General features: G+C 44.1%; 1 protein-coding gene across 30 annotated transcripts in view; it reads left to right on the top strand.

The window, feature by feature from the left end:
• The window catches only part of CAB39L (calcium binding protein 39 like), a 122,121-nt gene that overhangs the window by 91,705 nt on the left and 7,189 nt on the right, over positions 1-23,227 (top strand). For all 30 annotated transcript variants that reach the window (XM_070048875.1, XM_070048870.1, XM_070048885.1 and 27 more), the window contains 2 exons: positions 2,909-2,974; positions 9,787-9,930. In XM_070048875.1, coding sequence (XP_069904976.1) covers positions 2,909-2,974; positions 9,787-9,930 — 210 coding nt within the window. The remainder of the gene's footprint in view (positions 1-2,908; positions 2,975-9,786; positions 9,931-23,227) is intronic.

Genomic DNA, 23,227 nt, shown 5'->3' with positions numbered 1-23,227 from the left:
CATGCAATCAAGTGTGGAATTTTCCACTCTTGACATAATGTCAGCACACAGAAAGTTTCAGATTTTGGAGTAATTCAGATTTCAGATTTTCAGATTAAGAACACTCAATCTGCAATACCTACCTTATAGGTTTGTGGTGGGAATTTGACAAGATGTAAAGTTTTATTGTAGTACCATGTCATTATTGTAGATACTCCTAATGCCTAACTTGATGCCAATGCATTTGGTGTAGTCAATGAATATCGAATCAACAGAACCATCCAAGAGCAGCTATACTTTTGCTAAATGTATGACAATGGAAGCAGCATGACAGAAATAGAACACAGCACAAATCTACAAGCAAAACCGCACAGACCTGTTCCTGTTGGTTCAGATACCCTAGCCCAGCACTGTCCAGTCAAGATACAATGCAAGTTACATGTATGAGCCACTATCTAACTCATATGAGCCACTAAAAATATAAAAAGAAATGGGTGAAATTAATTTTAGTAATATACTCCTATTTAGTCTAAAAATATTATTTTAATGTATAATCAAAATGACTGAGTTCTTTTACATTGCTTTTTGTGCTGAGTCTTCAAACTCTGGTGTTTATTTTATACTTACAGCACATCCCAACTTGAAGTAGCCACGTTTCACATGTTCTGTAACCACCTAAAGTCCTGTAGTGGAGAGCACAGGTCTAGACTGTGACTCTGACAAGGGGGAACTGGTCACCATCAGCGTTATCATCATCCCAGTGGTGATAGCAACAGCATCCACAGTTAGTTTTTCCTGGGATTTTAGGCATTTTACACATGTCCGTTAACGCCACTACTCTGTCCCCGTCGCCCAGCATAGTGCCTGGCATGTGTCAGCAGCAAAGCCATCTGCTCTCTGAAAGGAGCACTGAGCCATTCATAATACATCCCAAGCCAGCAAGTTTTAAATGTTTATATGTGTGCGGTTAGTGGATTCTTTTGGTCGTCATTCATAAAAGCAACAGACAATTTCACATGTGTGGGGAAAATGGAATGCAAAAATTTTTGAAATTCATGCTGTTTTTTCTTTTCTTTTCTTTTCTTTTCTTTTCTTTTCTTTTCTTTTCTTTTCTTTTCTTTTCTTTTCTTTTCTTTTCTTTTCTTTTCTTTTTTTTGACAGGCAGAGTGGACAGTGAGAGAGAGAGACAGAGAGAAAGGTCTTCCTTTGCCGTTGGTTCACCCTCCAATGGCCGGCGCGCTGCGGCCGGCGTGCCGCGCTGATCCGATGGCAGGAGCCAGGTACTTCTCCTGGTCTCCCATGCGGGTGCAAGGCCCAAGCACTTGGGCCATCCTCCACTGCACTCCCTAGCCACAGCAGAGAGCTGGCCTGGAAGAGGGGCAACCAGGACAGAATCCGGCGCCCCGACCAGGACTAGAACCTGGTGTGCTGGCGCCGCAAGGCGGAGGATTAGCCTAGTGAGCCGCGGCGCCGGCCTGCTGTTTTTTGATAATACATATTTTCTATTAAAAATTTTGAAGACTCCTTATATATAGCATTTATGGTAGTAATGAGTAAATTAAGGAAAGTATCTATTGGTTGGAATCTTTGGTAGAAAATTATGTAACAACCAAGAGAAAAGTACTTTCTACTGATGAATTTACACCCTCCCAACAGTATACAGCCTTAGTAGAGTGTTAGGTACATCATAGGCCTGTGACCAACCCATACTAAATCACCTGATTCAATTTCCTAGACTCTGGAAAGATGTGGAATCCCCTACCTATCAGTAATAGATCTTCACACTTCTAAATCACAGAATTGTGTACCACTTATTCATAGATTGCTTCCTGATCTTCCTTTGATTGAAAATTAAGAATTATGTAATCATGAAATCTAAAGTAATATTCATATCCTAAAATTCTCAATCAAAATCCATGGAATCAATTGGAGTACTTGGAGGCAAGTATAAAACGTAAAGGGAAGATAATTGTTCTTTCCAGAGGCATCCAAAAGCTTCAAGACTAAAGGAAAATGACTTATTTTTTAATGTAGGTAATGAACTGTTACTATATATAGTTTTGCTATTCAGTAACTATATGTGCTAGATGGAAGTTAAGGAAAGATTCATAAGAAATTATAATAAATGCAGGAGCCAGTGCTGTGGCCTGTGGGTAAAGCTTCTGCCTGCAGTGCCAACATCCCATATGGGTGCCAGTTCAGGTCCTGGCTGCTCCTCTCTGATCCAGCTCTCTGCTATCGCCTGGGAAAGCAGTAGAATATGGCCCAAGTCCTTGAGCCCCTGCACCCATATGGGAGACCCAGAGGAAGCTCCTGGCTCCTGGCTTCGGATCAGCACAGCTCCAGATGTTGCGGCTATCTGGGGAGTGAACCAGTGGTTGGAAGACTTCTCTCTCTGCCTCTGCCTCTCTGGAACTCTGCCTTCCAAATAAATAAATAAATCTTTAAAAAACAATAATAATAAATGCAAATAGAAGACTAAACCAGCCTATGACAAAGTCTGTTGCAACAGCCCCTTAACTTTACCTTAGAGTGAGGGAGGTAAGTATGGTGTGCAAAAACACTTTACATTCAAGGATAATACACAAAAAATTCAGAGAGTAGAAATTAAGGGAAAAAGTACATCTGACTACTTTTAATTTAGGTTTGTACTCAATTTATTGAGAGGACTCAAAATGATTCCATTTTTCAATTCAACTTCTGATTCGTAGAGCTAGTATAAAATAGAGAAGAGAGGCTCTTGTGTCACTTGACTTCTCCATCCACAGTATCTTCCTGATGAAACAGTGAAAGCTCCATGCAGACAATGCTGATCGGCCCCAGTTAAATACACAGAGGTGCAAGGCAGGCCGGGACCCTGCAGAGGAGGGCACAAAGCCTAGACCTGCTGCTTTTCTACTCTCTCTCATGTTTATTTTCTTTTCATTAGATTTTTGAAGACTATGAGAAATTGCTTCAGTCTGAGAATTATGTGACTAAGAGACAATCCTTAAAGGTAATATACAGTTTCTTTAAATTAGAGTCAATATCTTGTTAGCAAATGATATCGATCAGTGGACTAGTGAATACAGAAAAAGTGTCTTTCAATGAGTAACCTGAAAAGTATATGTTACGTAATGACTGTACTGTGTAAATATTATTTCATAGTAAAAAGCTGTTTTCCTACCCCAAAATAAAGATAATAAGAATTTATCAATTACTGTGCTTAAAATTGAGAGAGTAAATTTAATTTTTTGTATTTTGTGTGTCATGTTTTGTCACTGTTACTTTTCTCTTTTGTCTTCTTTGGAAAACACCTCAGTCTAGTTAACAGAGACATATAAGAGACACAAGATCATTTCTTTCTGTCTATTCTGTTTCAAGGTAACCTGAAAGAGAATTATAAACGTCTCCTGCTTCTTCCTTATAAACTATAATCCCTATAATCCCTATCTTCCTTTCATTCCAAGAGTAATTTCTTTCCATCCCCAGGAAATAGTCTCTAGGAGAGAATTACACTTCTACTTAAGTCAGCTTAGGTGTGGTTTTCTTTCTGAGCAGGAATACTCTGATTTCTACTTTCCATGCACTTATTATTCATCTGGTTACTTCCACAAGGTATCTGAGGCAGGACATTTACATTATTTTATAGAATTGAAATGTTAATGGAGTTCTGTCTTATTGGGTATACTTATCTCTAAGATTTGTAACATTTTCCTAAATAATTTTTTTCCCATATTTCATTGCTAGATCCCATTCCTTGAACTTTCTAGCCAGCCACTGTTGTACTGTGGGCTACTTACAGTGCCTCCCCCATGATACAACATGCTTCAATTATGTTTAACGCAAAGATCTTGAAATATGAAATGTGGCCACTTCTTAAGTACTTAAAGAAAAATATTTTCTTTTTTAAATTTTTTTTTAATTTTTTTTTTAATTTTTTTATTTTTTTTTTATTTTTGACAGGCAGAGTGGACAGTGAGAGAGAGAGACAGAGAGAAAGGTCTTCCTTTGCCGTTGGTTCACCCTCCAATGGCCGCCGCTGCAGCCGGCGCACCGCGCTGATCCGATGGCAGGAGCCAGGAGCCAGGTGCTTTTCCTGGTCTCCCATGGGGTGCAGGGCCCAAGCACCTGGGCCATCCTCCACTGCACTCCCTGGCCATAGCAGAGAGCTGGCCTGGAAGAGGGGCAACCGGGACAGAATCCGGCGCCCCGACCGGGACTAGAACCCGGTGTGCCGGCGCCGCAAGGTGGAGGATTAGCCTAGTGAGCCACGGCGCCGGCCTCTTTTTAAAATTTTTTAAGATTTATTTATTTATTTGAGAGAGTTGCGCAGCAAGAGAACGAGAGGCAGAGAGAGAAAAAGAGAGAGGTCTTCCGTCCACTGGTTCACTCCCCAGTTGGCTGCAACGGCCAGAGCTGCCCCCATCTGAAGCCAGGAGCCAGGAGCTTCTTCTGGGTCTCCCACATGGGTGCAGGGGCCCAAAGACTTGGTCATCTTCTACTGCTATCCCAGGCCATAGCAGGTAGCTGGATTGGAAGTGGAACAGCCGGGTCTCAAACCAGCGCCCATATGGGATGCAGTGCCAGCTTTACTGCAATGCCACAGCACCAGCCGCAGAGATTCTTTTTTCTTTTTTAACTAATTTTCATTTTATTTGAAAGGCAGAGAGACAAAGATTTTCTTTCTATCTGCTGTTCATTACCAGATGCCTGCAACAGCCAGGGTTGGGCCATGCCAAAGCCAGGTGCCTGAACCCAATCTGGGTTTCTCACATCGGTGGCAGGGGCCCAACTACTTGAGCTACCACCTACCGCCTCCTTGGTGCACATTAGCAGGAAGCTGGATCAGAAGTAGAGGAGCCCAGACAGAACCCCCAGGCACTCTAATAATGAGTTGTGTGGGTTCCAAGTGGGACTTAACTGCTGTAACACAAGCCTGCCCAGAGGAGTGGTATTTAATTTGTAAAAAAATTAGAATGAGTCTGAATAAGGAGTGTGCATGTGAAAATAAACAACAATTGCTGTTTGAAATTATATCTCCTATGAAATGCCTGTGGAGGTACCAGGGAGCCCAGCAGAATGAGGCCCATGAGGCTGGCTCTTCCTCAGTGCAGTGGTGCCTGGAGGCAGCCACTGGGGCCCAGGGAAGGTGGGCAAGCTCCTGAGGGCTGTGGTCTGGCCTGCAGCTACATCTCTGCCCTTCAGATCCCATCAGATACTCAAAGGCGTATTCTTGACTGTTTTCAGCCAGGCACTTTGTACAATGTGCTGGCATGCTGAATGTCACAGTTGTCTTAATTTTGCATGTCAGGATGATGATATTCATAGAGCCATGCCTTTGTTTCCAAACAGTGGGTGTAAGTTTAAGCTCGGGCAATGCCATGATTTTATAAACTGACTTGGCATCAGCCATGACCCACTTTGCCCTGTGTTGGTGCCCTGCTGCTCCAGCTTTCCTTGTTAGCAGACAGGCCAGTTTTCAGCCCATCTGTCAGCATACTTGATTGATTTTTCCTTTGGCGTGGAACCTGTACAAGGTGACCCACTGAGAACAGAAGCCCGGAGTGTGCTACTCTACAGGCTGGAGCTGACTTCCAGGCGAAGGCAGGGCCCTCAGAGCCCTACTCCCTCGTGGGCAGGGAGCTTGCAGAGAGCACCTGAGATAAGGCAGCAGCCATTGCCACTGCAGCTACCTGGAAAAGGGAAGTCTTCATGAAGGACCTCCCAGGACTGCCAGAACCTCGTCCGTGTTCTAACAGATAGAGGCCCTGGAAGAGGGGTGACCTTGCTCTGAAGGGCCAGCTGTAGGCATCCCTCATAAATTATCCAGATCCTTTCTCTTTTCAGTAGGAGTCTGTCAGATATGAACTGAAGTGAACCAGATTGGCAGGAAGAAAGATGAAGTCGAGTCTCTAGAAAGTGTCCTTGTGGCATTTTCAGCAGTGATCGGAACTTTCTTCGTGTGACAGTTGTTCTCAGTGAGTCTCCAGGACCCTAAACAGAGTCGTGGGGCTGACAGTTACTTTCTATCCGAATGTCCACTTCTGGGGCCTCTTTCTGCGTTGCTTTCCCTCTGTCTAGAACACTCCTGTTCAATCTTGGCCAGCCTTGACTCAGCTCTTCCCGAATGTACATGTCACTCCCTCTGGAACCACCAATGAAGTTGTTCTTAAACTTTTAAAAAAACCTGCTAGAAAGCCGATAAAACATGTAAGAATGTAGAAACTGTTCAAGTGGTTTCTGAATAATTGACTTCTTTTGAGTGCTAGATTACAGGCAAAGATGTTTCTAAAATGGTCTTCTAGCACTGTATTTGAGGGAACAAAAACATGACTGTGAAATCGGGTTCATATAGAAACAAATTAATTAAGTATTGCTTATTCTTTGATAGCAAAATGTTCTGAGAAGCTCTGCTGAAGCTGTTTTGGTTTTTCCTTTTGGGGGGAGTTAAATCTGGTACCGTGTATCCTGTTTTGACATAACCACATTTAAATACATGGAAGTCAGACTGTTAAAATAATCCTAAATGACTTGGTCATTAACACACTGTCTTAAGTCCTAGGCTGTTTTCTGACTGGAAAGTCGTTGCTACTGCTGCTTTTTGTTAATCATATTCTAAATTTTCCTGAACCATCTTAAGGTCCTTGGATTCCTAGTGTCAGTAAAGAATAATTGCCAGTCAGATTCCTTCCCTCATGTGACAGAGCTTAGGGATTTATTTCTTATCTTCTTCAGAGGCCTGGCATTTAATTATTAGCAAGAAAGATTATAATTCAAAAGAAGGTTGGTGGAATTTGGGCAGTGTTTTTGGCTCTGGTCGATTTCATTAAATCACTATTTTAAAAAGACTTCTACTTGCTGAATGGTTTTACTGTATACTTTGAAGCATTAAAATATGAAATTCAATAAGCAAAATGTGATTTTCTCAATTTACTTAATATGGTTTTGCTTTATAGGCTTTGTATTATTAGTGGAATGTAGGATTTTGTCACTATCAGTATTAGCTTAAAATAGATTTACATTTAATGGCTAAAGATTCAGTGTTGTTACTCAAGTGATTTAACACAATAAGTTATCTCAGAAAAGTTGTGCAATTGAATTAGCAGTGAATAGATTGGATGGAATTTTTATATAGGGTACCCTATGTAATAAAAATTGAAGTGACTTAATAGGAACCTAACTCATAAATTAACTTCGACAAACACTTACTGAAAGAGGGAGTTTTAAGAGAAAATTTTTAAATATTTTAAGTTTATTTATTTGAGAGCTAAGAGAGACAGAAAAAGAGAAAGAGATGTTTCATCTACTGGTTCACTCCTCAAATGCCCATAACAGCCAGAGCTAGGCCCAGACTAAAAGCCAAAGCCTGGAGCCCAGAACTCAATGCAAGTCTCCTGTGTAGGTGAGTGTCACCATTACTTGAGCCATCACAGCTGCCTCCCAGGGTCTGCATTAGCAAGAAGCTGGAATTAGGAATTCAACCCAAGAACTCCAATATGGGATGCGGGTTTCTTGACTGCTAGGCTAATGCCTGCCTCAAGGGTAAATTTTTAAACATGAAATTACTCCTTTTCCTAAATACTTGGATGTGTCTATATATGATATATATGTATATATGATAGATATGATAGTTGACAATAAATAGATACATAGATAGATTCTTCAGAAGCTAGCTAAGCAAGGCTCTTCGCAATTTAACAGCAGAGGTGATTCTTTATAGGAGGGGTTTTGTCCTGTGGGCTGCGAGCCATCCCTTTGATATGTCCTATATAGAAGGTATCACTGCTCTCTGCTGTCGCACTGGAGTTTAGCCCAGGTGCTTTTCTCCAAGCTGTTCCCTTTGGCTTATCAGATAGCAGGGACTGTTGAGTTCAGGTATAGGCAATTTGCTGTAACAAATAGCTGCTTCAAATGCCAGGTGAACTGAGGGTGCCCTCTGAAGGAGCACCTAGGGTGCTCCAGGTGCTCTGAATCCCCTTCAGGGGCCAGGTGACCCTCACCCTTTTTATTTTATTTTATTTTTGACAGGCAGAGTGGACAGTGAGAGAGAGAGACAGAGAGAAAGGTCTTCCTTTTTGCCGTTGGTTCACCCTCCAATGGCCGCCATGGCTGGCGCGCTGCGGCCGGCGCACTGCACTGATCTGATGGCAGGAGCCAGGTGCTTATCCTGGTCTCCCATGGGGTGCAGGGCCCAAGCACTTGGGCCATCCTCCACTGCACTCCCTGGCCACAGCAGAGAGCTGGCCTGGAAGGGGGCAACCGGGACAGAATCCGGTGCCCCAACCGGGACTAGAACCCGGTGTGCCAGTGCTGCTAGGTGGAGGATTAGCCTATTGAGGCGTGGCGCCGACCGACCCTCACCCTTGAGCCCAGTGTGTGATAGATTGTAGCCTCCTGGCTGTATAAATAAGGTGGAATTTTACGCCTTCACAATTCTTTTTTGCCTTTACCCACATTATTGTGTTCTGAATATGCTTACTGGATAACAAAACCTCTTTGTTTCTTTCTGCCTTTTGGAGAAAGGATTCTGGATTGTAGGAATCTGACTTTCCCAGCAGCCCCCACACACATCACACACATCACACAGTTAGGCTGGAAGGGGCACAGAGGTTTTAGCCCTAGACCAGCCTGGCTGTTGAGGGCATAGGAACCTCTCTCTCTGTTTCTCTGTGACACTCAAAGAAATTTTTAAAATTATGGATTTTTCAAAATGGACATTTAGAAACAAAAACTGGTCAGATCTTGAACATTAATTTCATGTGAGGAACAAGAGAAGGAAGCTTTGGCCTGGCCTTGGCTATCATGGGCATTTGGGGGAATAAACCAGTATAGGAAAGATATCTCTCTCTTCCTTTCAAATATAATGAAAATAAAGTCAGTGATGAAAATAATGAATAATTTTTGGCCATTTCTTGGGGAACTTCAGCAATGACCAGCCTTAAAAAATGCAGTAAGCACTGACATTAGCAAACTGTGAAAAGCTTAAAATGAATCCTGCTTTTATGCTTGTTTTTAATTAGATTTATTTATTTATTTGAAAGGCAGAGTTGCAGAGATAGAGACAGAGACAGAGAGAGGAGAGACAGAGTTCTTCCATCCACTGGTTCACTCCCCAAATGCCACAGCGGGTCTCCCACATGGGTGCAGAGGCTCAAGGACTTGGGGCATCTTCTACTGCTTTCTCAGGCCATAGTAGAGAGCTGGATTGGAAGTGGAGCAGCCAGGACTCTAACTGGCACCAATATGGGATGCCAGCACTGTAGATGCCAGCTTTACCCACTAGGCCACAGCGCCAGCCCCAGTCCTGTGCTTGTTCTTTAACATGCACTTCACTCTCCAGGTTTTTTTTTTAATTTTTATTTTTTTGACAGACAGAGTGGACAGTGAGAGAGAGAAAGAGACAGAAAGGTCTTCCTTTGCTGTTGGTTCACCCTCCAATGGCCGCCATGGCAGGCGCGCTGCAGCCGGCGCACGGTGCTGATCCGATGGCAGGAGCCAGGTACTTATCCTGGTCTCCCATGCGGGTGCAGGGCCCAAGGACTTGGGCCATCCTCCACTGCACTCCCTGGCCACAGCAGAGAGCTGGCCTGGAAGAGGGGCAACAGGGACAGAATCCAGCGCCCCGACCGGGACTAGAACCCGGTGTGCTGGTGCCGCAAGGCGGAGGATTAGCCTAATGAGCCGCAGCGCCGGCCTCACTCTCCAGTTTTTTTATGAAGCTGTTTTTACATGTGTATTTTGTTTTTCAAGGAGAAAAAGTGATAGATGATTTGGGTAAGGCGACTGCTAGACAGGTGATACCCTTAATTTTGTGTTTCTGTGCAGTTGCTGGGTGAGCTCATCCTGGACCGCCACAACTTTGCCATTATGACCAAGTACATCAGCAAGCCAGAGAACCTGAAGCTGATGATGAACCTTCTCCGAGACAAAAGTCCCAACATCCAGTTTGAAGCCTTTCATGTCTTTAAGGTAAAGTGCAAACCGTGGAAATAATGTGTACAAACCATGGAAATAATAATTTTGTCTCTTTCTTTTTTTCTTTTTCTGCATTTTGGTAAATCAAACAAGATTTATTTATCTAAAGCTTATAGAAACAAGCCATCCAATGACAGATGGGTGGGTAAGTTTCCAGGTCACCCAATAAAGACATTCATTTAAAAAAAAAGTATATTTATTTATTTATTTGAAAGCCATAGTTACAGAGAGAGGGAGAGACAGAAGAAATATTCCACCTGCTGGTTCACTTCCCAAATGATGCAAAGATCAGGGCTGGGTCAGGCCAAAGACAGAATCCTGGAACTCTGTCTGGGTCTCCCATGTGGGTGGCAGGGGCTCAGGTACTTGAGTCATCTTCTGCTGCTTTCCTAGGTACATTATTAGCAAGGAGCTGGATCAGCAGTGGAGCAGCCAGGACTTGAACTGGCGCCCACATGGGATGCTGGCATCACAGGCCGTCACTTAGCTCACTGTGCCACAACTCCAGCCCGAGGACCTCTTCTTGTTGGTACACCATTGTGAATGAATAGGAGTTTTTTTCTACTTTTAAATGGAAAATTTCCTGCTTTTTCCTCTCCTTTGTACTTCAGAGAAAATTAAATATGCAGTCTTTCTGATAGAATAATTTGAATGAACTGTTAGTTTTTTAAAAAAATATTTATTTGAAAGGCAGAGTTACAGAGAGAGAGAGACAGAGACAAAGAAGAAGAAGCTGACTTGGGACATCATCAGCTGCTTTCCCAGGCTCAATAGCAGGGAGCTGGATTGGAAGTGGAGCAGCTGAGACAAACCAGAGCCCATGTGGGATGCTGGTATTGCAGAAGGCAGCTTTAACAGCTATGCCACAGTGCCAGCACATAGTTATTTTAATGAATGCCTTTTTACCTATAAAAGTTTGCTAACCAATCCATATCTAAATACTTTTTTTCCACTAGAAAACAGGTGATTCTATTTCCCAGAAATTACTTAAATAATCAAGAATTGAGCTAGACCCTAAACTGTCTGAATGTTTGCTTTTTTAAGATTTTATTTATGTATTTGACAGGCAGAGTTACAGAGAAGGGGAGAGACAGAAATGTCTTTCATCTGCCTGTTCACTCCCCAAATGGCCACAATGGCTGGAGCTGGGCTGATCTGAAGCCAGGAGCCAGGAGCTTCTTTTGGGTCTCCCACACTAGTGCAGGTTCCCAAGCACTTGGGCCATATTCCACTGCTTTCCAAGACAATAGCAGAGAGCTGGATTGGAAGAGGAACAGCCAAGACTCAAACTGGCATCCATATTGGATGCCAGGCCCTAGGAGGTGACAGCCCACTAAACTACAGCGCTGACCCTGAGTGTTTTACTTTTTTCAAGCACTCTCTGTTTGAATCATAAATTAATCTCTGAAGATACACCCAGGTGCTTACTTTGTAACTGGCTTGGAAATATTATCTTTCACAATATATTTTGCTTTGATGGAAGAAATATCCTCATAGCATGCTTTTTTTTCTTTCTAATATTTTTTCTTTAATCAGAGTTTTTCATTGGGTATATTTATTCTAACTTACCTAACTAGTCCTGTGTCATTAATATTTAGATCATTCCCATTTTCCTACTGTAAATAATTTTATAATGCTCATTTAATACAACCAGCTAGCTTTTAACATATTTAGGATTAGTATCTTATGATTGATATCTAAAGTAGAATTAAGGGTTAAGAGAGTTCCAGAATTTTTTAGTCTTTATAATATTTGTTCAGTGATGAGTTAATAAGCTTATAAATGGAAGACATGACAGTTTATAAATTCCATTTTGAAATATCAACAGGACTTCTCTTGGATCTTGACAAGCTAATCATAAAATGTGTGTGGTAGAGAAATAACCTACGATTGTCTATGGCAATTTTGAAGAATGATATAGGACAATGAAGTTAACTTCTGAGATGCAGCTAAATCTCAGAAACATGTTATTGAGTGGAATAAACATATGTTTAGGAGATACCATTTATTTAAGATCTGAAAGCTTGAAAAACAATACTTAGTATGGATTTGCCCACATGGAGATTATTATTATTATTATTTTGTCAGGCAGAGTGGACAGTGAGAGAGAGACAGAGAGAAAGGTCTTCCTTTTTCCATTGGTTCACCCCCCAAGTGGCCGCTATGGCTAGCGCGTTGCAGCTGGCGCGCTGCGCTGATCCGAAGCCAGGAGCCAGGTGCTTCCTCCTGGTCTCCCATGAGGGTTAGGGCCCAAGGACCTGGGCCATCCTCCACTGCCCTCCCAGGCCACATCAGAGAGCTGGACTGAAAGAGAAGCAACCGGGACAGAATCCAGCACCCCAACCGGGACTAGAACCCGGGGTGCTGGCACCACAGGTGGAGGATTAGCCTATTGAGCCATGGCGCCAGCCTACATGCAGTTATAATCTAACAGGGTGCTTAGAGATGACACCTACCAGAGTCAGGCAGCAGTCATCCCAGGAGAGCAGCAGGGAAGAGGACGAGTGAGATCATGGGTAAGTGTCCAGGAGCTGTTAATAGTATCTGCAGTGTTTGATTTTATTTAAAAAGTCTGCAGGCAAATATGGCCAAAATGTTGGATTTTGCTAGAGCTGATGGTGGACCATGATGTCTGATGTTATTCCCTGTAACCTTCTCTGTGTTAGCATTGTTACATGAAAAGTAAACAAACTGAGGGCAGATGTTTGGCCTAGTGGTTAAGACAGCTGTTAGGAAACCTGCATCCCAGTTTCCAGCTCCTGACTCCAGCCCCCTGCTAACACAGACCCTGGGAGGTAGCAGGTAATGGCTTCAGTGATTAGATTCCAGCCTCCCACACTGGGGCTGCTATTGATTTCCCAGCTCCTGGCTTCAGCCTTTGCCCAGCCTTGGCTGTTACAGGCATTTGGGCAATGAACTAGAAGATGGGAGCTCTCGCTCTCTGTCTCTGTCCCTCAAATAAATAGTTGTTTTTTAATGATTTTATTTATTCATTTGAGAGGTAGAGTTACAGACAGTGAGAGGGAGAAGCATAGAGAAATGTCTTCCGTCTGTTGGTTCACTCCCCAAATGGCCACAACGGCCAGAGCTGCGCTGATCCGAAGCCAGCAGCCAGGAGCTTCTTCCCAGTCTCCCACACGGGTGCAGGGGCCCAAGCACTTGGGCCACCCTCTACTGCTTTCCCCAGCAGAGAGGTGGATTGGAAAAGGAGCAGCTGGGACTAGAACTGGCGCCCATATGGTATACTGGTGCCGCAAGCAGAGGATTAACCTACTGTGCCAAGGCGCTGGCCCCCTCAAATAAATAATTTTTTAAAGTAACCACACTGGGTGAAACAAAGAGAGGGTATACCAGGATTAGGAAAAGCCTGCACTTAAAACAATAGACCCCAGACTCCCCTGATGGCCCTCTGATCGAAGGGGCTGCAGAGGCCATGTGCTCTGCCACTCAGCTCCCACAGAACTTATCTGTCAGCCTAGAGGAGAACAGGTTTCCCATATAATTTTGTTCCAGAATGCAGTGTTGGAGCAGGATTCAGTAGGTGGCAGAACAGAAATAACCTACTTCTGCCCTCTGAGAAGATCAGAATTTGGCTAAGCGTTGGTCAGAACGGGTACTTTTAAAAATAGTTGACCACTTGTTTACTTGTGTGTATATAAATTGGACCTGCCTAGTACCCGACTGTATTCCTTCTGCTGAAGTAGGAGCTTCATTGTTTGCTTGCCAAAAATAATATGTTGTTATTTAGCAAAAAACTGAAAAAAGCTGAATCCTGGAGACTTTCTTTATTTTATTTATTTATTTATTTATTTATTTATTTATTTATTTATTTTGACAGGCAGAGTGGACAGTGAGAGAGAGAGACAGAGAGAAAGGTCTTCCTTTGCCGTTGGTTCACCCTCCAATGGCCGGCGCGCTGCGGCCGGCGTGCCGCGCTGATCCGATGGCAGGAGCCAGGAGCCAGGTGCTTTTCCTGGTCTCCCATGGGGTGCAGGGCTCAAGCACCTGGGCCATCCTCCTCTGCACTTCCTGGCCACAGCAGAGAGCTAGCCTGGAAGAGGGGCAACCGGGACAGAATCCGGCGCCCCGACCGGGACTAGAACCCGGTGTGCCGGCGCCGCTAGGCGGAGGATTAGCCTAGTGAGCCACGGCGCCGGCCCGAGACTTTCTTTATTAATACCTTTTTCCCCCAGAGCACCTTCCACACATCTCAGAAAATGTGGAACACAGTACGTCAGTGTCCTGCCTGGTTATTGGTGTCTAACTTTCATTAGCTTGCTCATGGGTTCAGGGACTCAGACGAGATGCACGTCACATGCTCCGTGACCGTCAGGTGCTGAGTACTGACCAGCAGGATCGCATGTTGAGGATGCCCTGGATGAAAATCCACAGAATGAGGTGTTTGTTCTAGCTCATATGCTAGCAGCAACTTCAGGAAAATCTGTATTTGATTTCTCACTTGCAAAATCAAGAGTTAAGTTTTTAACCCCTGAAGTTTAGTTCTAAAGAGGCTTGTGTCTGTGAAGTGCAGGCCCTCCCAGGGATGAGTTCATGACCCGGCTCTGAGCTGATCTTCTCCCTCTCCTTTTCCCTTTCCCTGGTAACTTCCTCAATAGTAACGGGCTGTGCTGCTACAACCCCACCCCAGGCTGGTAAGGGGTGGGCTGTGGCATTTGGCTCAGCTGGGAGCTCCTGGTGCTCGGGCGTGTGCAGCACCAGACATGATCCTGAGTGTGGTAGTCTGTCACTCAGATCCCAGCAGTTGGCCACAGTAGCCATTTCCATGAAATAAGAAGCTCTGCTCACTTACCCTAAGATACAAAAGCCAGATTGATGTCCAGCCAAAGGCAAGTGCAAAGAACAAAAACTGCCCTAGGTACGAACAGTTTCCATGCAGTCCAATTGAAAAAAGAATGCAGAATTATAGATTAATCTATGAAAAACTAGTCATGAACTCCTCACTTCTTTTTGCAGACCAACTGTGGTCACAGTGTACCAAATCCAAGTTTACTCAAGGAGAAAGGATTGGAGACCAAGTGAGTTTAGGGATTAGTTATGAGTACATCTAATTATAACTGCCAGCTTAGTTTTGTCAACTAATTTTTAAAATTTTTACGTATTGGAGAAGCGAAGTGGCACAGAGAGAGATAAGACAGAGCTCTCACATGCTAGTTCATTCTTCCAAATGCCTGAAATGGCCAGGGCCGGGCCAGGGCTAAAACCAGGAGCCAGGAACTTAATCCTGATTTCACATGTGGGTGGCAGGAACCCAGCTTCTTGAACCATCACTGCTGCCTCCAAGGGTCTGCTTCAGCAGAGAGCTGGAATGAGGAGCAGAGCTGGGACTTGAACCCAGGTATTCTGATCTTGGATGCACATATCTTAATTGGCATCTTAAGTGCTGGTTCAAGCTCCAACTACTTTTAAATAGTGTAGAATGCTGAACTTTATCATGTCCTCATTTGATTTTTTTTTTTTTTGCACCTTTTGCTGTTTTTTTGTAAAGAGGCAAAGGAGAAAAAAGAAAAGCAATAATTGAAAGCTCACATGCTATTTCCATTTTAAAAATACCATCTTTCAGGCCAGCGCCACAGCTCACTTGGCTAATACTCTGCCTGTGGCGCCAGCACCCCGGGTTCTAGTCCCAGTTGGGGCGCTGGATTCTGTCCTGGTTGCTCCTCTTCCAGTCCAGCTCTCTGCTGTGGCCCGGGAAGGCAGTGGAGGATGGCCCAAGTACTTGGGCCCTGCACCCACATGGGAGACCAGAAGGAAGCACCTGGCTCCTGCTTCGGATCAGCGCAGTGCTGGCCGTAGCTGCCATTTCGGGGGTGAACCAACGGAAGAAAGACCTTTCTCTCTGTTTCTCTCTCTCTCACTGTCTAACTCTGCCTGTCCAAAAAAAAAAACAAACAAACAAAAAAAAACCATCTTTCAAAATTAATCAATCAACTATTTGTTTATTGAAAGGTTTGCAGTGGGTGTTTCTGACAAACTTTAGCATGTCACCAAACAACTATGTACAAATATTAGTTATGGCTCTGTTTGGTAATCCTGCTGCTGAATATTTATAATGTCATTACCTACTTTAAAAATATTTCTTGTGGTGATATATAAGGAAAACTAGGCACATAATTAATGTTTGTGAATATTATCCAGAATAAGAAAAGACTGAGTTGCTTTTCCATCTAATTTTAGAATGAGTATATACTCTGCTACATAATTTCCACCATTGTGTGTAATTTGTAGGTCGCCAGCACTTGAATTCTAACACACCTAGGCAACAGCAGCAGCGTTCCTTGTGTCTGACGTTCTGCATTCACAGAGCCCTCTCCCTGTGGCCATTCCACAGACTCCTTGCCCCAGGTGTGGTGTCCTAGGTCACAGGAGAGGGGACTGTGCAGCAGGAGGGGGCGGAGACACGGCTGAGCTTGCCGCAGACCCCTGCTGCTTTCTTGGGAGCATCGCCACAGATGCCTGGGGAGCTGCTCCACTGAACTAGGAAAGACAGCGTGCCTCTTCCAGACTTTGGCTCTGTTATGGAAGCTTTTGACGGCAGGAAATCTTTCTCTCTTTTTTTTTTTTTTCCCTTGATTGCATTTCCAGGATCCCTGGCATATAATGTTATTAAATGTTTATTAACTAAATGAACTAATGGATATGTCTCTGAAGGAAGGGAACTGAGAGCCTCTGTGCCAGATGAAAAAGAGGGCACAGTTAAACGTGAATCTCCAATAAACACAAATAACATGGCAGGGGACATCCTTATACTAAAAATTATTCACTGGTAAGCTGAAATTCAGATTTAGCTGGGCATTCTCTCTTTTTCTTTACCAAATCTGATCACCCTAAACTGCAGGGACTCACCATCATATCAGTTTTCAAACATCTGAGCAAAAATGAAAAAAAATGAAACAAATATCTGGGCAATAACAGGGTCCTTCCTGTGTAATATACAGTCCTTAAAAAAAACCCTTTCTGACAAGATATCTGAGCAACATTGTTGAGATCTAGTAGTCAGAAACATTAGGATTTGAAGATACGTTTTGAGCTCCTCTTCCTGACATACTCCAATCAGAAACTGAGGACTGTGGATTTGAAATCCATGTTGCCCTGGATCCACTTTTTTGATATTTTACTCAATACCATTGTACTTAATGGTTTAGATTTTTTTAAAAGATTTATTTACTTGAAAGGTGGAGAAGCAGAGGCAGAGAGAGAGAGAGAGAGATCCTCCACCCATCCACTAGTTCACTCCCTAAATGGCCATGATAACTGGAGCTGGGCCAGTCCAAAGCCTGGAAGGCAAGAGCTTCTTCTGGGTCTCCTACGTGAGTGCAGGGGCCCAAGGACTTAAGCCATATTCCACTACTTTCCCAGGTGGACCAGCAGGGAGTTAGATGGGAAATAGAGCAGCCAGGACTCTGACCAGTGCCCCTATGGGATGCCAGTGCTGCAGGTGGTGGCTTAATCTGCTGCACCACAGTGCCAGCCCTGATGGTTGTATTGGTCCTGTACTATAGTAATATTCTAATGGAGGAGAAATCATGTTACTATATAATATAATGACAGTTAGTAATCAATAAACAAAGGATGTCTTTTATGGTAGAATGGAACTTCAAAATAGTTAAAATGATGGGCATTTGGCACAGTGGCTAAGATACCACTTGAAATGCCCACGGATCAGAGTGCCTGGGTCTGAGTCCCAGCTCTGTTTCTAATGTGCTTTCTAATTAGCTTCCTGCTAATGTGCATCCTGGGAGGCAGCAGGTGCATGCACTGGCTCATGCACTTGAGTTCCTGCCATGCATGTGGGAGGCCTGGATTGAGTTGCTAGCTCCTGACTTCGGCCTGGCCTAGTCCAGGCTGTTGCAGGCATTCGGTGAGCAAACTGGCAAATGGAAACTCTGTCTGTCTCCATTTCTGCCTTTCAAAAAATTTAAAACAAGTAAGTAAATAATTTAAAAATAACAAAATAGTTTAAATGACCTATTGGTTTTGTTTTGTTTTTCTTAAAGATTTATCTGTTTATTTGAAAGGCAGAGTTAAAGGGAGAAGCAGCAAGAGAGAAAGCAATAGAGATTTTCCATCCACTGGTTCACTCCCCAAATGGCTGCAATGGCTGGGGCTATGCCAGGCTGAAGCCAGGAGCCAGGAACTCCACCTGGGTCTCCCAGGTGTGTGGCCTTCTGCTGCTTTCCCTGGTTCATTAGAAGGGAACTAGATCAGAAATGGAGCAGCTAAAATTCAAACTGGTGCTCTGACATTGGACACCGGTGTTGCAGGGGGCAGCTTAACTCGCTGTGCCACAATGCTGGCCCCAGGCCTGTTGCTTTTAACTATGAATCTTAACCTGTATTTCTTCTTGACAACAGATATTTGGGAAAGCAATTACTGTTTTTTTAAAGATTTATTTATATGAAAATCAGAGTTACACAGAGAGAGGGAGAAGCAGAGAGAGAGAGAGAGGTCTTCCATACGCTGGTTCACTCCCCAATTGGCCACAACAGCCAGAGCTGTGCCGATCTGAAGCCAGGAGCCAGGAGCTTCCTCCGGGTCTCCCACACAGGTGCAGGGGCCCAAGCACTTGGGCCATCTTCTACTGCTTTCCCAGGCCATAGCAGAGAGCTGGATCAGAAGTGGAGCAGCCAGGACTTGAACTGGCGCCCATATGGGATGCTGGCACTGCAGGCAGCGGCTTCACCCGCCTATGCCACAGTGCCAGCCCCAGCAATTACTGTTAAATGTGACATTTTAGCAGCTTCTTGTTGAGTGGCTTCTTGTTTTGTGGCTTCTTATATAGCAACTATAAAGAGTAGTCATTGTGTGCTAAATGCTTTAAAGAATTAACTCATTGAATAATATAAAAATCCCAATGAAGTGTTGACCATAAAAAGGTGAAGTACCGACACCAGCCACAGCATGGAAGAACCTTGAAAATGTGTGAAGAGAAAGATTCCAGTGACACAGTTGTGTTTCGTATGATTCCTTGGATCTGAAATCTTTAGAACAGGCCCCTCTTGAGAGGCAGAAGGCAGATTAGTGGTTGCCAGAGGTGGGAGCCAGGATGAAGTGTGACTTACTGGGTACCTGGTTTTTAGGGAGGTGACTAAAATGTCCCAAAATTGAAGTGATGATTGCACAGCGCTGTGACGCTAGAAACCCTTGGATTGTACCCTGTAAACGGATGCACTCTGTGGTTTGGGAATTTGTCTCAGTAAAGTTGTCTTAAAAGACATAGAAAACCCAGTGAAACATAAGTAATCACTAGGCTACATTCCTCCAAAGAAACTTCCTACAAAACTTAAATTGTTCAATTCAAATTGATTTATTCTCTACCCCTCAGAAGATTTCCAGCCATCATATTGTTTGACTATTGACATGCAAATGCTGAAAAAAACTTTTGACCCACTAGTTTACTTAAAAGTTTGACGGTGAGAAGTACCCCAGACCTGTTTGCCTTCTTGCCCTTCCTCACCTTTGGATAAGCAGTAAAGACCATTTGACCAATCAGTGTGTCTTGCCTCAGAAGGAGAGGGCGGAGCTGGTGGCAGCCCTGTCCTGGGCTCGCTGAGGGAACACCGCACACAGCCTCCATGGAGGCGCACGGTCCCCAATGTGGGCACCGGAGGTCTTGGTGTGACTTCTCTAAGCCTCACCTAGAGAGTAGGGAAAATAGTATCTTCCTCCCAGAGTGCTAGTAAGGAGCTGAAGCGACAGTACATAGGGACTGCCTGGTAGCACCGTGCCCAGAGCGTGGCAGAGATCCTGGTGGTCATCTCACTTCGCAGAAGAAGGAACAGTAAACATGGCAACATGTTACTGAGGCAGGGGTTCGGCCTACTGGTTAAGATGCTCATGTCCCACTCAGAGTGTCTGGATTCAGCTCCTGGCTCCAGCTCCTGACTCCAGCTTCCTGCTAATGTAGGCCCTAGGAGGCAGCAGGTGATGGCCCAAGAAGTAGGGTCCCTGCCACCCATGTGGGGGACCTTGAGTTCTCAGACCCTGACTCTGGTGCAGGCCCAGCCTGGGCCATTTGGGGAATAAACCAGCAGATGGGATCTCTCTCTCTCTCTTTTTCTACCTCTCAATTTTTAAAAAATTTTAACCCTATTATTACATAAAGCATAGGTTACAGACATTCTCTACAGAGTGCAAGCCCATTTGTTTACAGTGTATTTATATATAATCATACGCACAGAAACACATGCTGGAAGGACATACACCGTATACTCACAGTGACAGCCATTGCACGGAGGGATTATGGAAGCCATTTCCTTTACTTTTATCTTTGTGCTTTTCTTTGTTCTTTTAAATTTTTAGGTATTTATTCGAAAGGGAGAGAGAGAGCTAGAGAGAGAGAGAAAAAGATCTCCCATCCTGTTTACTCCCCAAATGCCCACAAACTGTCAGGACTGGGCCAGGCCAAAGCCAGGAGCCTGGAACTCGATCTGGGTCTCCCACATAAGTGGTAGGGCCCCTGCTGTTTGAGCCACCATCTGCTGCCTCCCCAGCTACATGAACATTAGCAGGAAGCTTGGGAGCAGAGCTGAGTCTGCAAGCAGCCAAGATGGTCTGATACCAGACACCAGTGTCGCAGTCGGCATCTTAACCACTGTGCTGATAGCCCACCCCTAGGCATATGTTGAGGTTTATATATATATATATATATATATAATATGTAATATATATTTTATATATTATATATATTATAAATATATGTAATATATATTTTATATATATTTATATTATATTATATATATGTATATAAACAACGTTAAAGTTTAGAATGCAGAGTAAAATGTTTCTGTTTTGCTAAACTAAAAGTATTTGAATTGTGGTCATGATATTGCCTTTCTGTCACTATGCTTGAGAACCCCATCAGTCACGTTTCTGAGGCATGATGCTGTGTAAACTAAGGAATGGTATGTCCTAAAACAAGAAATTGGGATGCAGATTTGACACAGTGGGTAAGCCAGTGCTTGGGATGGCTGTATCCCATATCGGAGTGCCTGGGTTCAAGTCCCAGCTATGTTTCCTACTCCAGCTTCCTGCTAATGTGTACCCTGGAGGCAGCAGGTAGCTGCCTCTGCCACCCACGTGGGAGACCTGGATTGAGTTCCTAGTTCCTGACTTCAGCCCCAGCCAAGTCTCTGCCATTGTGGACATTTTGGGCGTGAACCATTGGTTATGGAAGATCTGTCTTTCTGTCTCTCAGCTTTACAAATAAAAAAATTAAATACTCAAATAAGTCAAAGTAGTTTGATTTGTTTAGAGTGCTTTGATAATACCATTGAAAAGCTGAGGACAGCAGAGAGCACCAAGTAACTCCATAACTGATGTAATAGAAAAAAGATTTGTTGCCCAGTCCCTGAATTAGAAGTGTGCTCAGGGTCTGGCATTGTGGCACAGTGGGTTAAGCTGCAGTGTGCACGGCCCACATCACAGACCAGCACACTGGTTTGACTCCAGCTGCTCCACTTCCTATCCAGCTCCCTGCTAATGCACCTAGGAAAGTAGCAGAGGAAGGCCCAGGCACTTGGACACCTGCCACCCATGTAGGAGACCTGGATGGAGCTCAGGACTCCTGGCTTCAGGCTGACTCAGCCCCAGCCATTGCAGGTATTTTGGGGAGTACAAAGGCAGATGGGAGATCGATCTCTCTGTCTTTTCTGCTGTCTCAGGATCGCCCTGCCTTTCAAATAAACAAGTGAAACTTAACAACAACAAAAAAAGCGTGTTCAGTGTGAAGGTCCAGCCGTACCCTGGGTGCCCTCAGGACTCCTCCTGTGTGCCTGTGTTTGTCGTTGCCTTTAAAGGCAGCAGAGTTCAGAGCCATAACCATTAAAACAAGGACAGTCTTTACATTTGAAAGCAAACTTAACATCTTCGTTGGGGTTATAATGCAGCATGTGGATTCCGCGCAGTTGACCCGATGAGACCTGGCTGCAGATCCCACTATGTTCTTGAAACTGCAGCTTAATTTGCCCACTATATTTAATCTTTTTCTTTAAGAAGACTGTTGTGAGTTATTTATGTAGTTACACAAAATACCAGGCAATTTGTAGCTGGATGGAACTTCACAGCAACTCCCTGGTAAACAAATGCTAACCAGAGAGACGTGCGGTGTGTGATTTCCTGACTGCTCATGGGCATCATGGAAACATCAGGCATTCTGTATAACAGAATAAACAAGCCTGGAATGCCTTGTTTCTGCAAAGTAACCATTTTAGCTTTTCGTAATAAAAGTCACAGAACAAAAAATTCCCCATTTTAACCTCTGTGAAGTGTATAACCCAGTGACACTAGGTATCTTTACAGGGTCGGGCACCCATCACCACTGTTCAGTTCCAAAACAGTTTCCTAAAGGAAGCCCTGTGCTGGGTAAGCCATCACCCACCTTGTGCCTTTGGCACCAGCAAACCTGCTTTCCAGCTCTGGCTCTGCCATCCAAGATTCTTTGTGTAAAGGGGATTTATCAGTCAGGCACCACACCCTAGCATTACGGTCAGCCATGGGCCACACGCCGGACAGTGGTCTGAGAAGGTCATCATGGCATTGAGAAATTCCTGTCGCCTAGTGACTTTGCTGTAGTGACATCACAGGGCAGCACATTACTCACGTGTTGGTGGTGATGCTGGTGTAAACAGGCCAGCACTGCCAGGCAGGTAAGGTTTAGCACAGCGCAGGCGTTGAACCTAGCAGCTAGGCTGCCCATGTCCTGTATCCGAGTACCTGCATTTGATTCCTGGCTTTGGTTCCTGCCTTCCACTTTCTGCTAACGCAGACCCTTGGAGGCAGTGGTGATGGCTTAAATAGTTGGGTTCCTGACACCCAAGTGAGACCTGGATTGTGTTCCCATCTCCCAGCTTCAGCCCTAGCCAGGGGCTGTTGCATGCATTTGGAAAGTAAACCAGTGGACAGGAGTTTTTTCTGTCTGCCTCTCAAATAATTAATAATTTTAAAAATTTTTAAGAAAAAATATAGCACGTAGAATTATATATAGTACATAGTAACAATAATGCTAAGAAACAACTATATTGCAGGTTCTATATTTACTGTCCTATACTGTTTTTTTACATTTTAGACTGTACCCTTTCTGCTTATATAAAAAATGTTTAAGACAGTATGATGGGGCCGGCGCCATGGCTCACTTGGTTAATCCTCCGCCTGTGACGCCAGCATCCCATATGGGCACCAGATTCTGTCCCGGTTGCCCCTCTTCCAGTCCAGCTCTCTGCTGTGGTCTGGGAAGGCAGTGGAGGATGGCCCAAGTGCTTAGGTGCCTGCACCC

This window comes from Oryctolagus cuniculus, chromosome 9 (assembly GCF_964237555.1).
Source record: "Oryctolagus cuniculus chromosome 9, mOryCun1.1, whole genome shotgun sequence".
Lineage (NCBI taxonomy): Eukaryota > Metazoa > Chordata > Mammalia > Lagomorpha > Leporidae > Oryctolagus > Oryctolagus cuniculus.
This window is presented reverse-complemented; position numbering and strand designations above follow the sequence as displayed.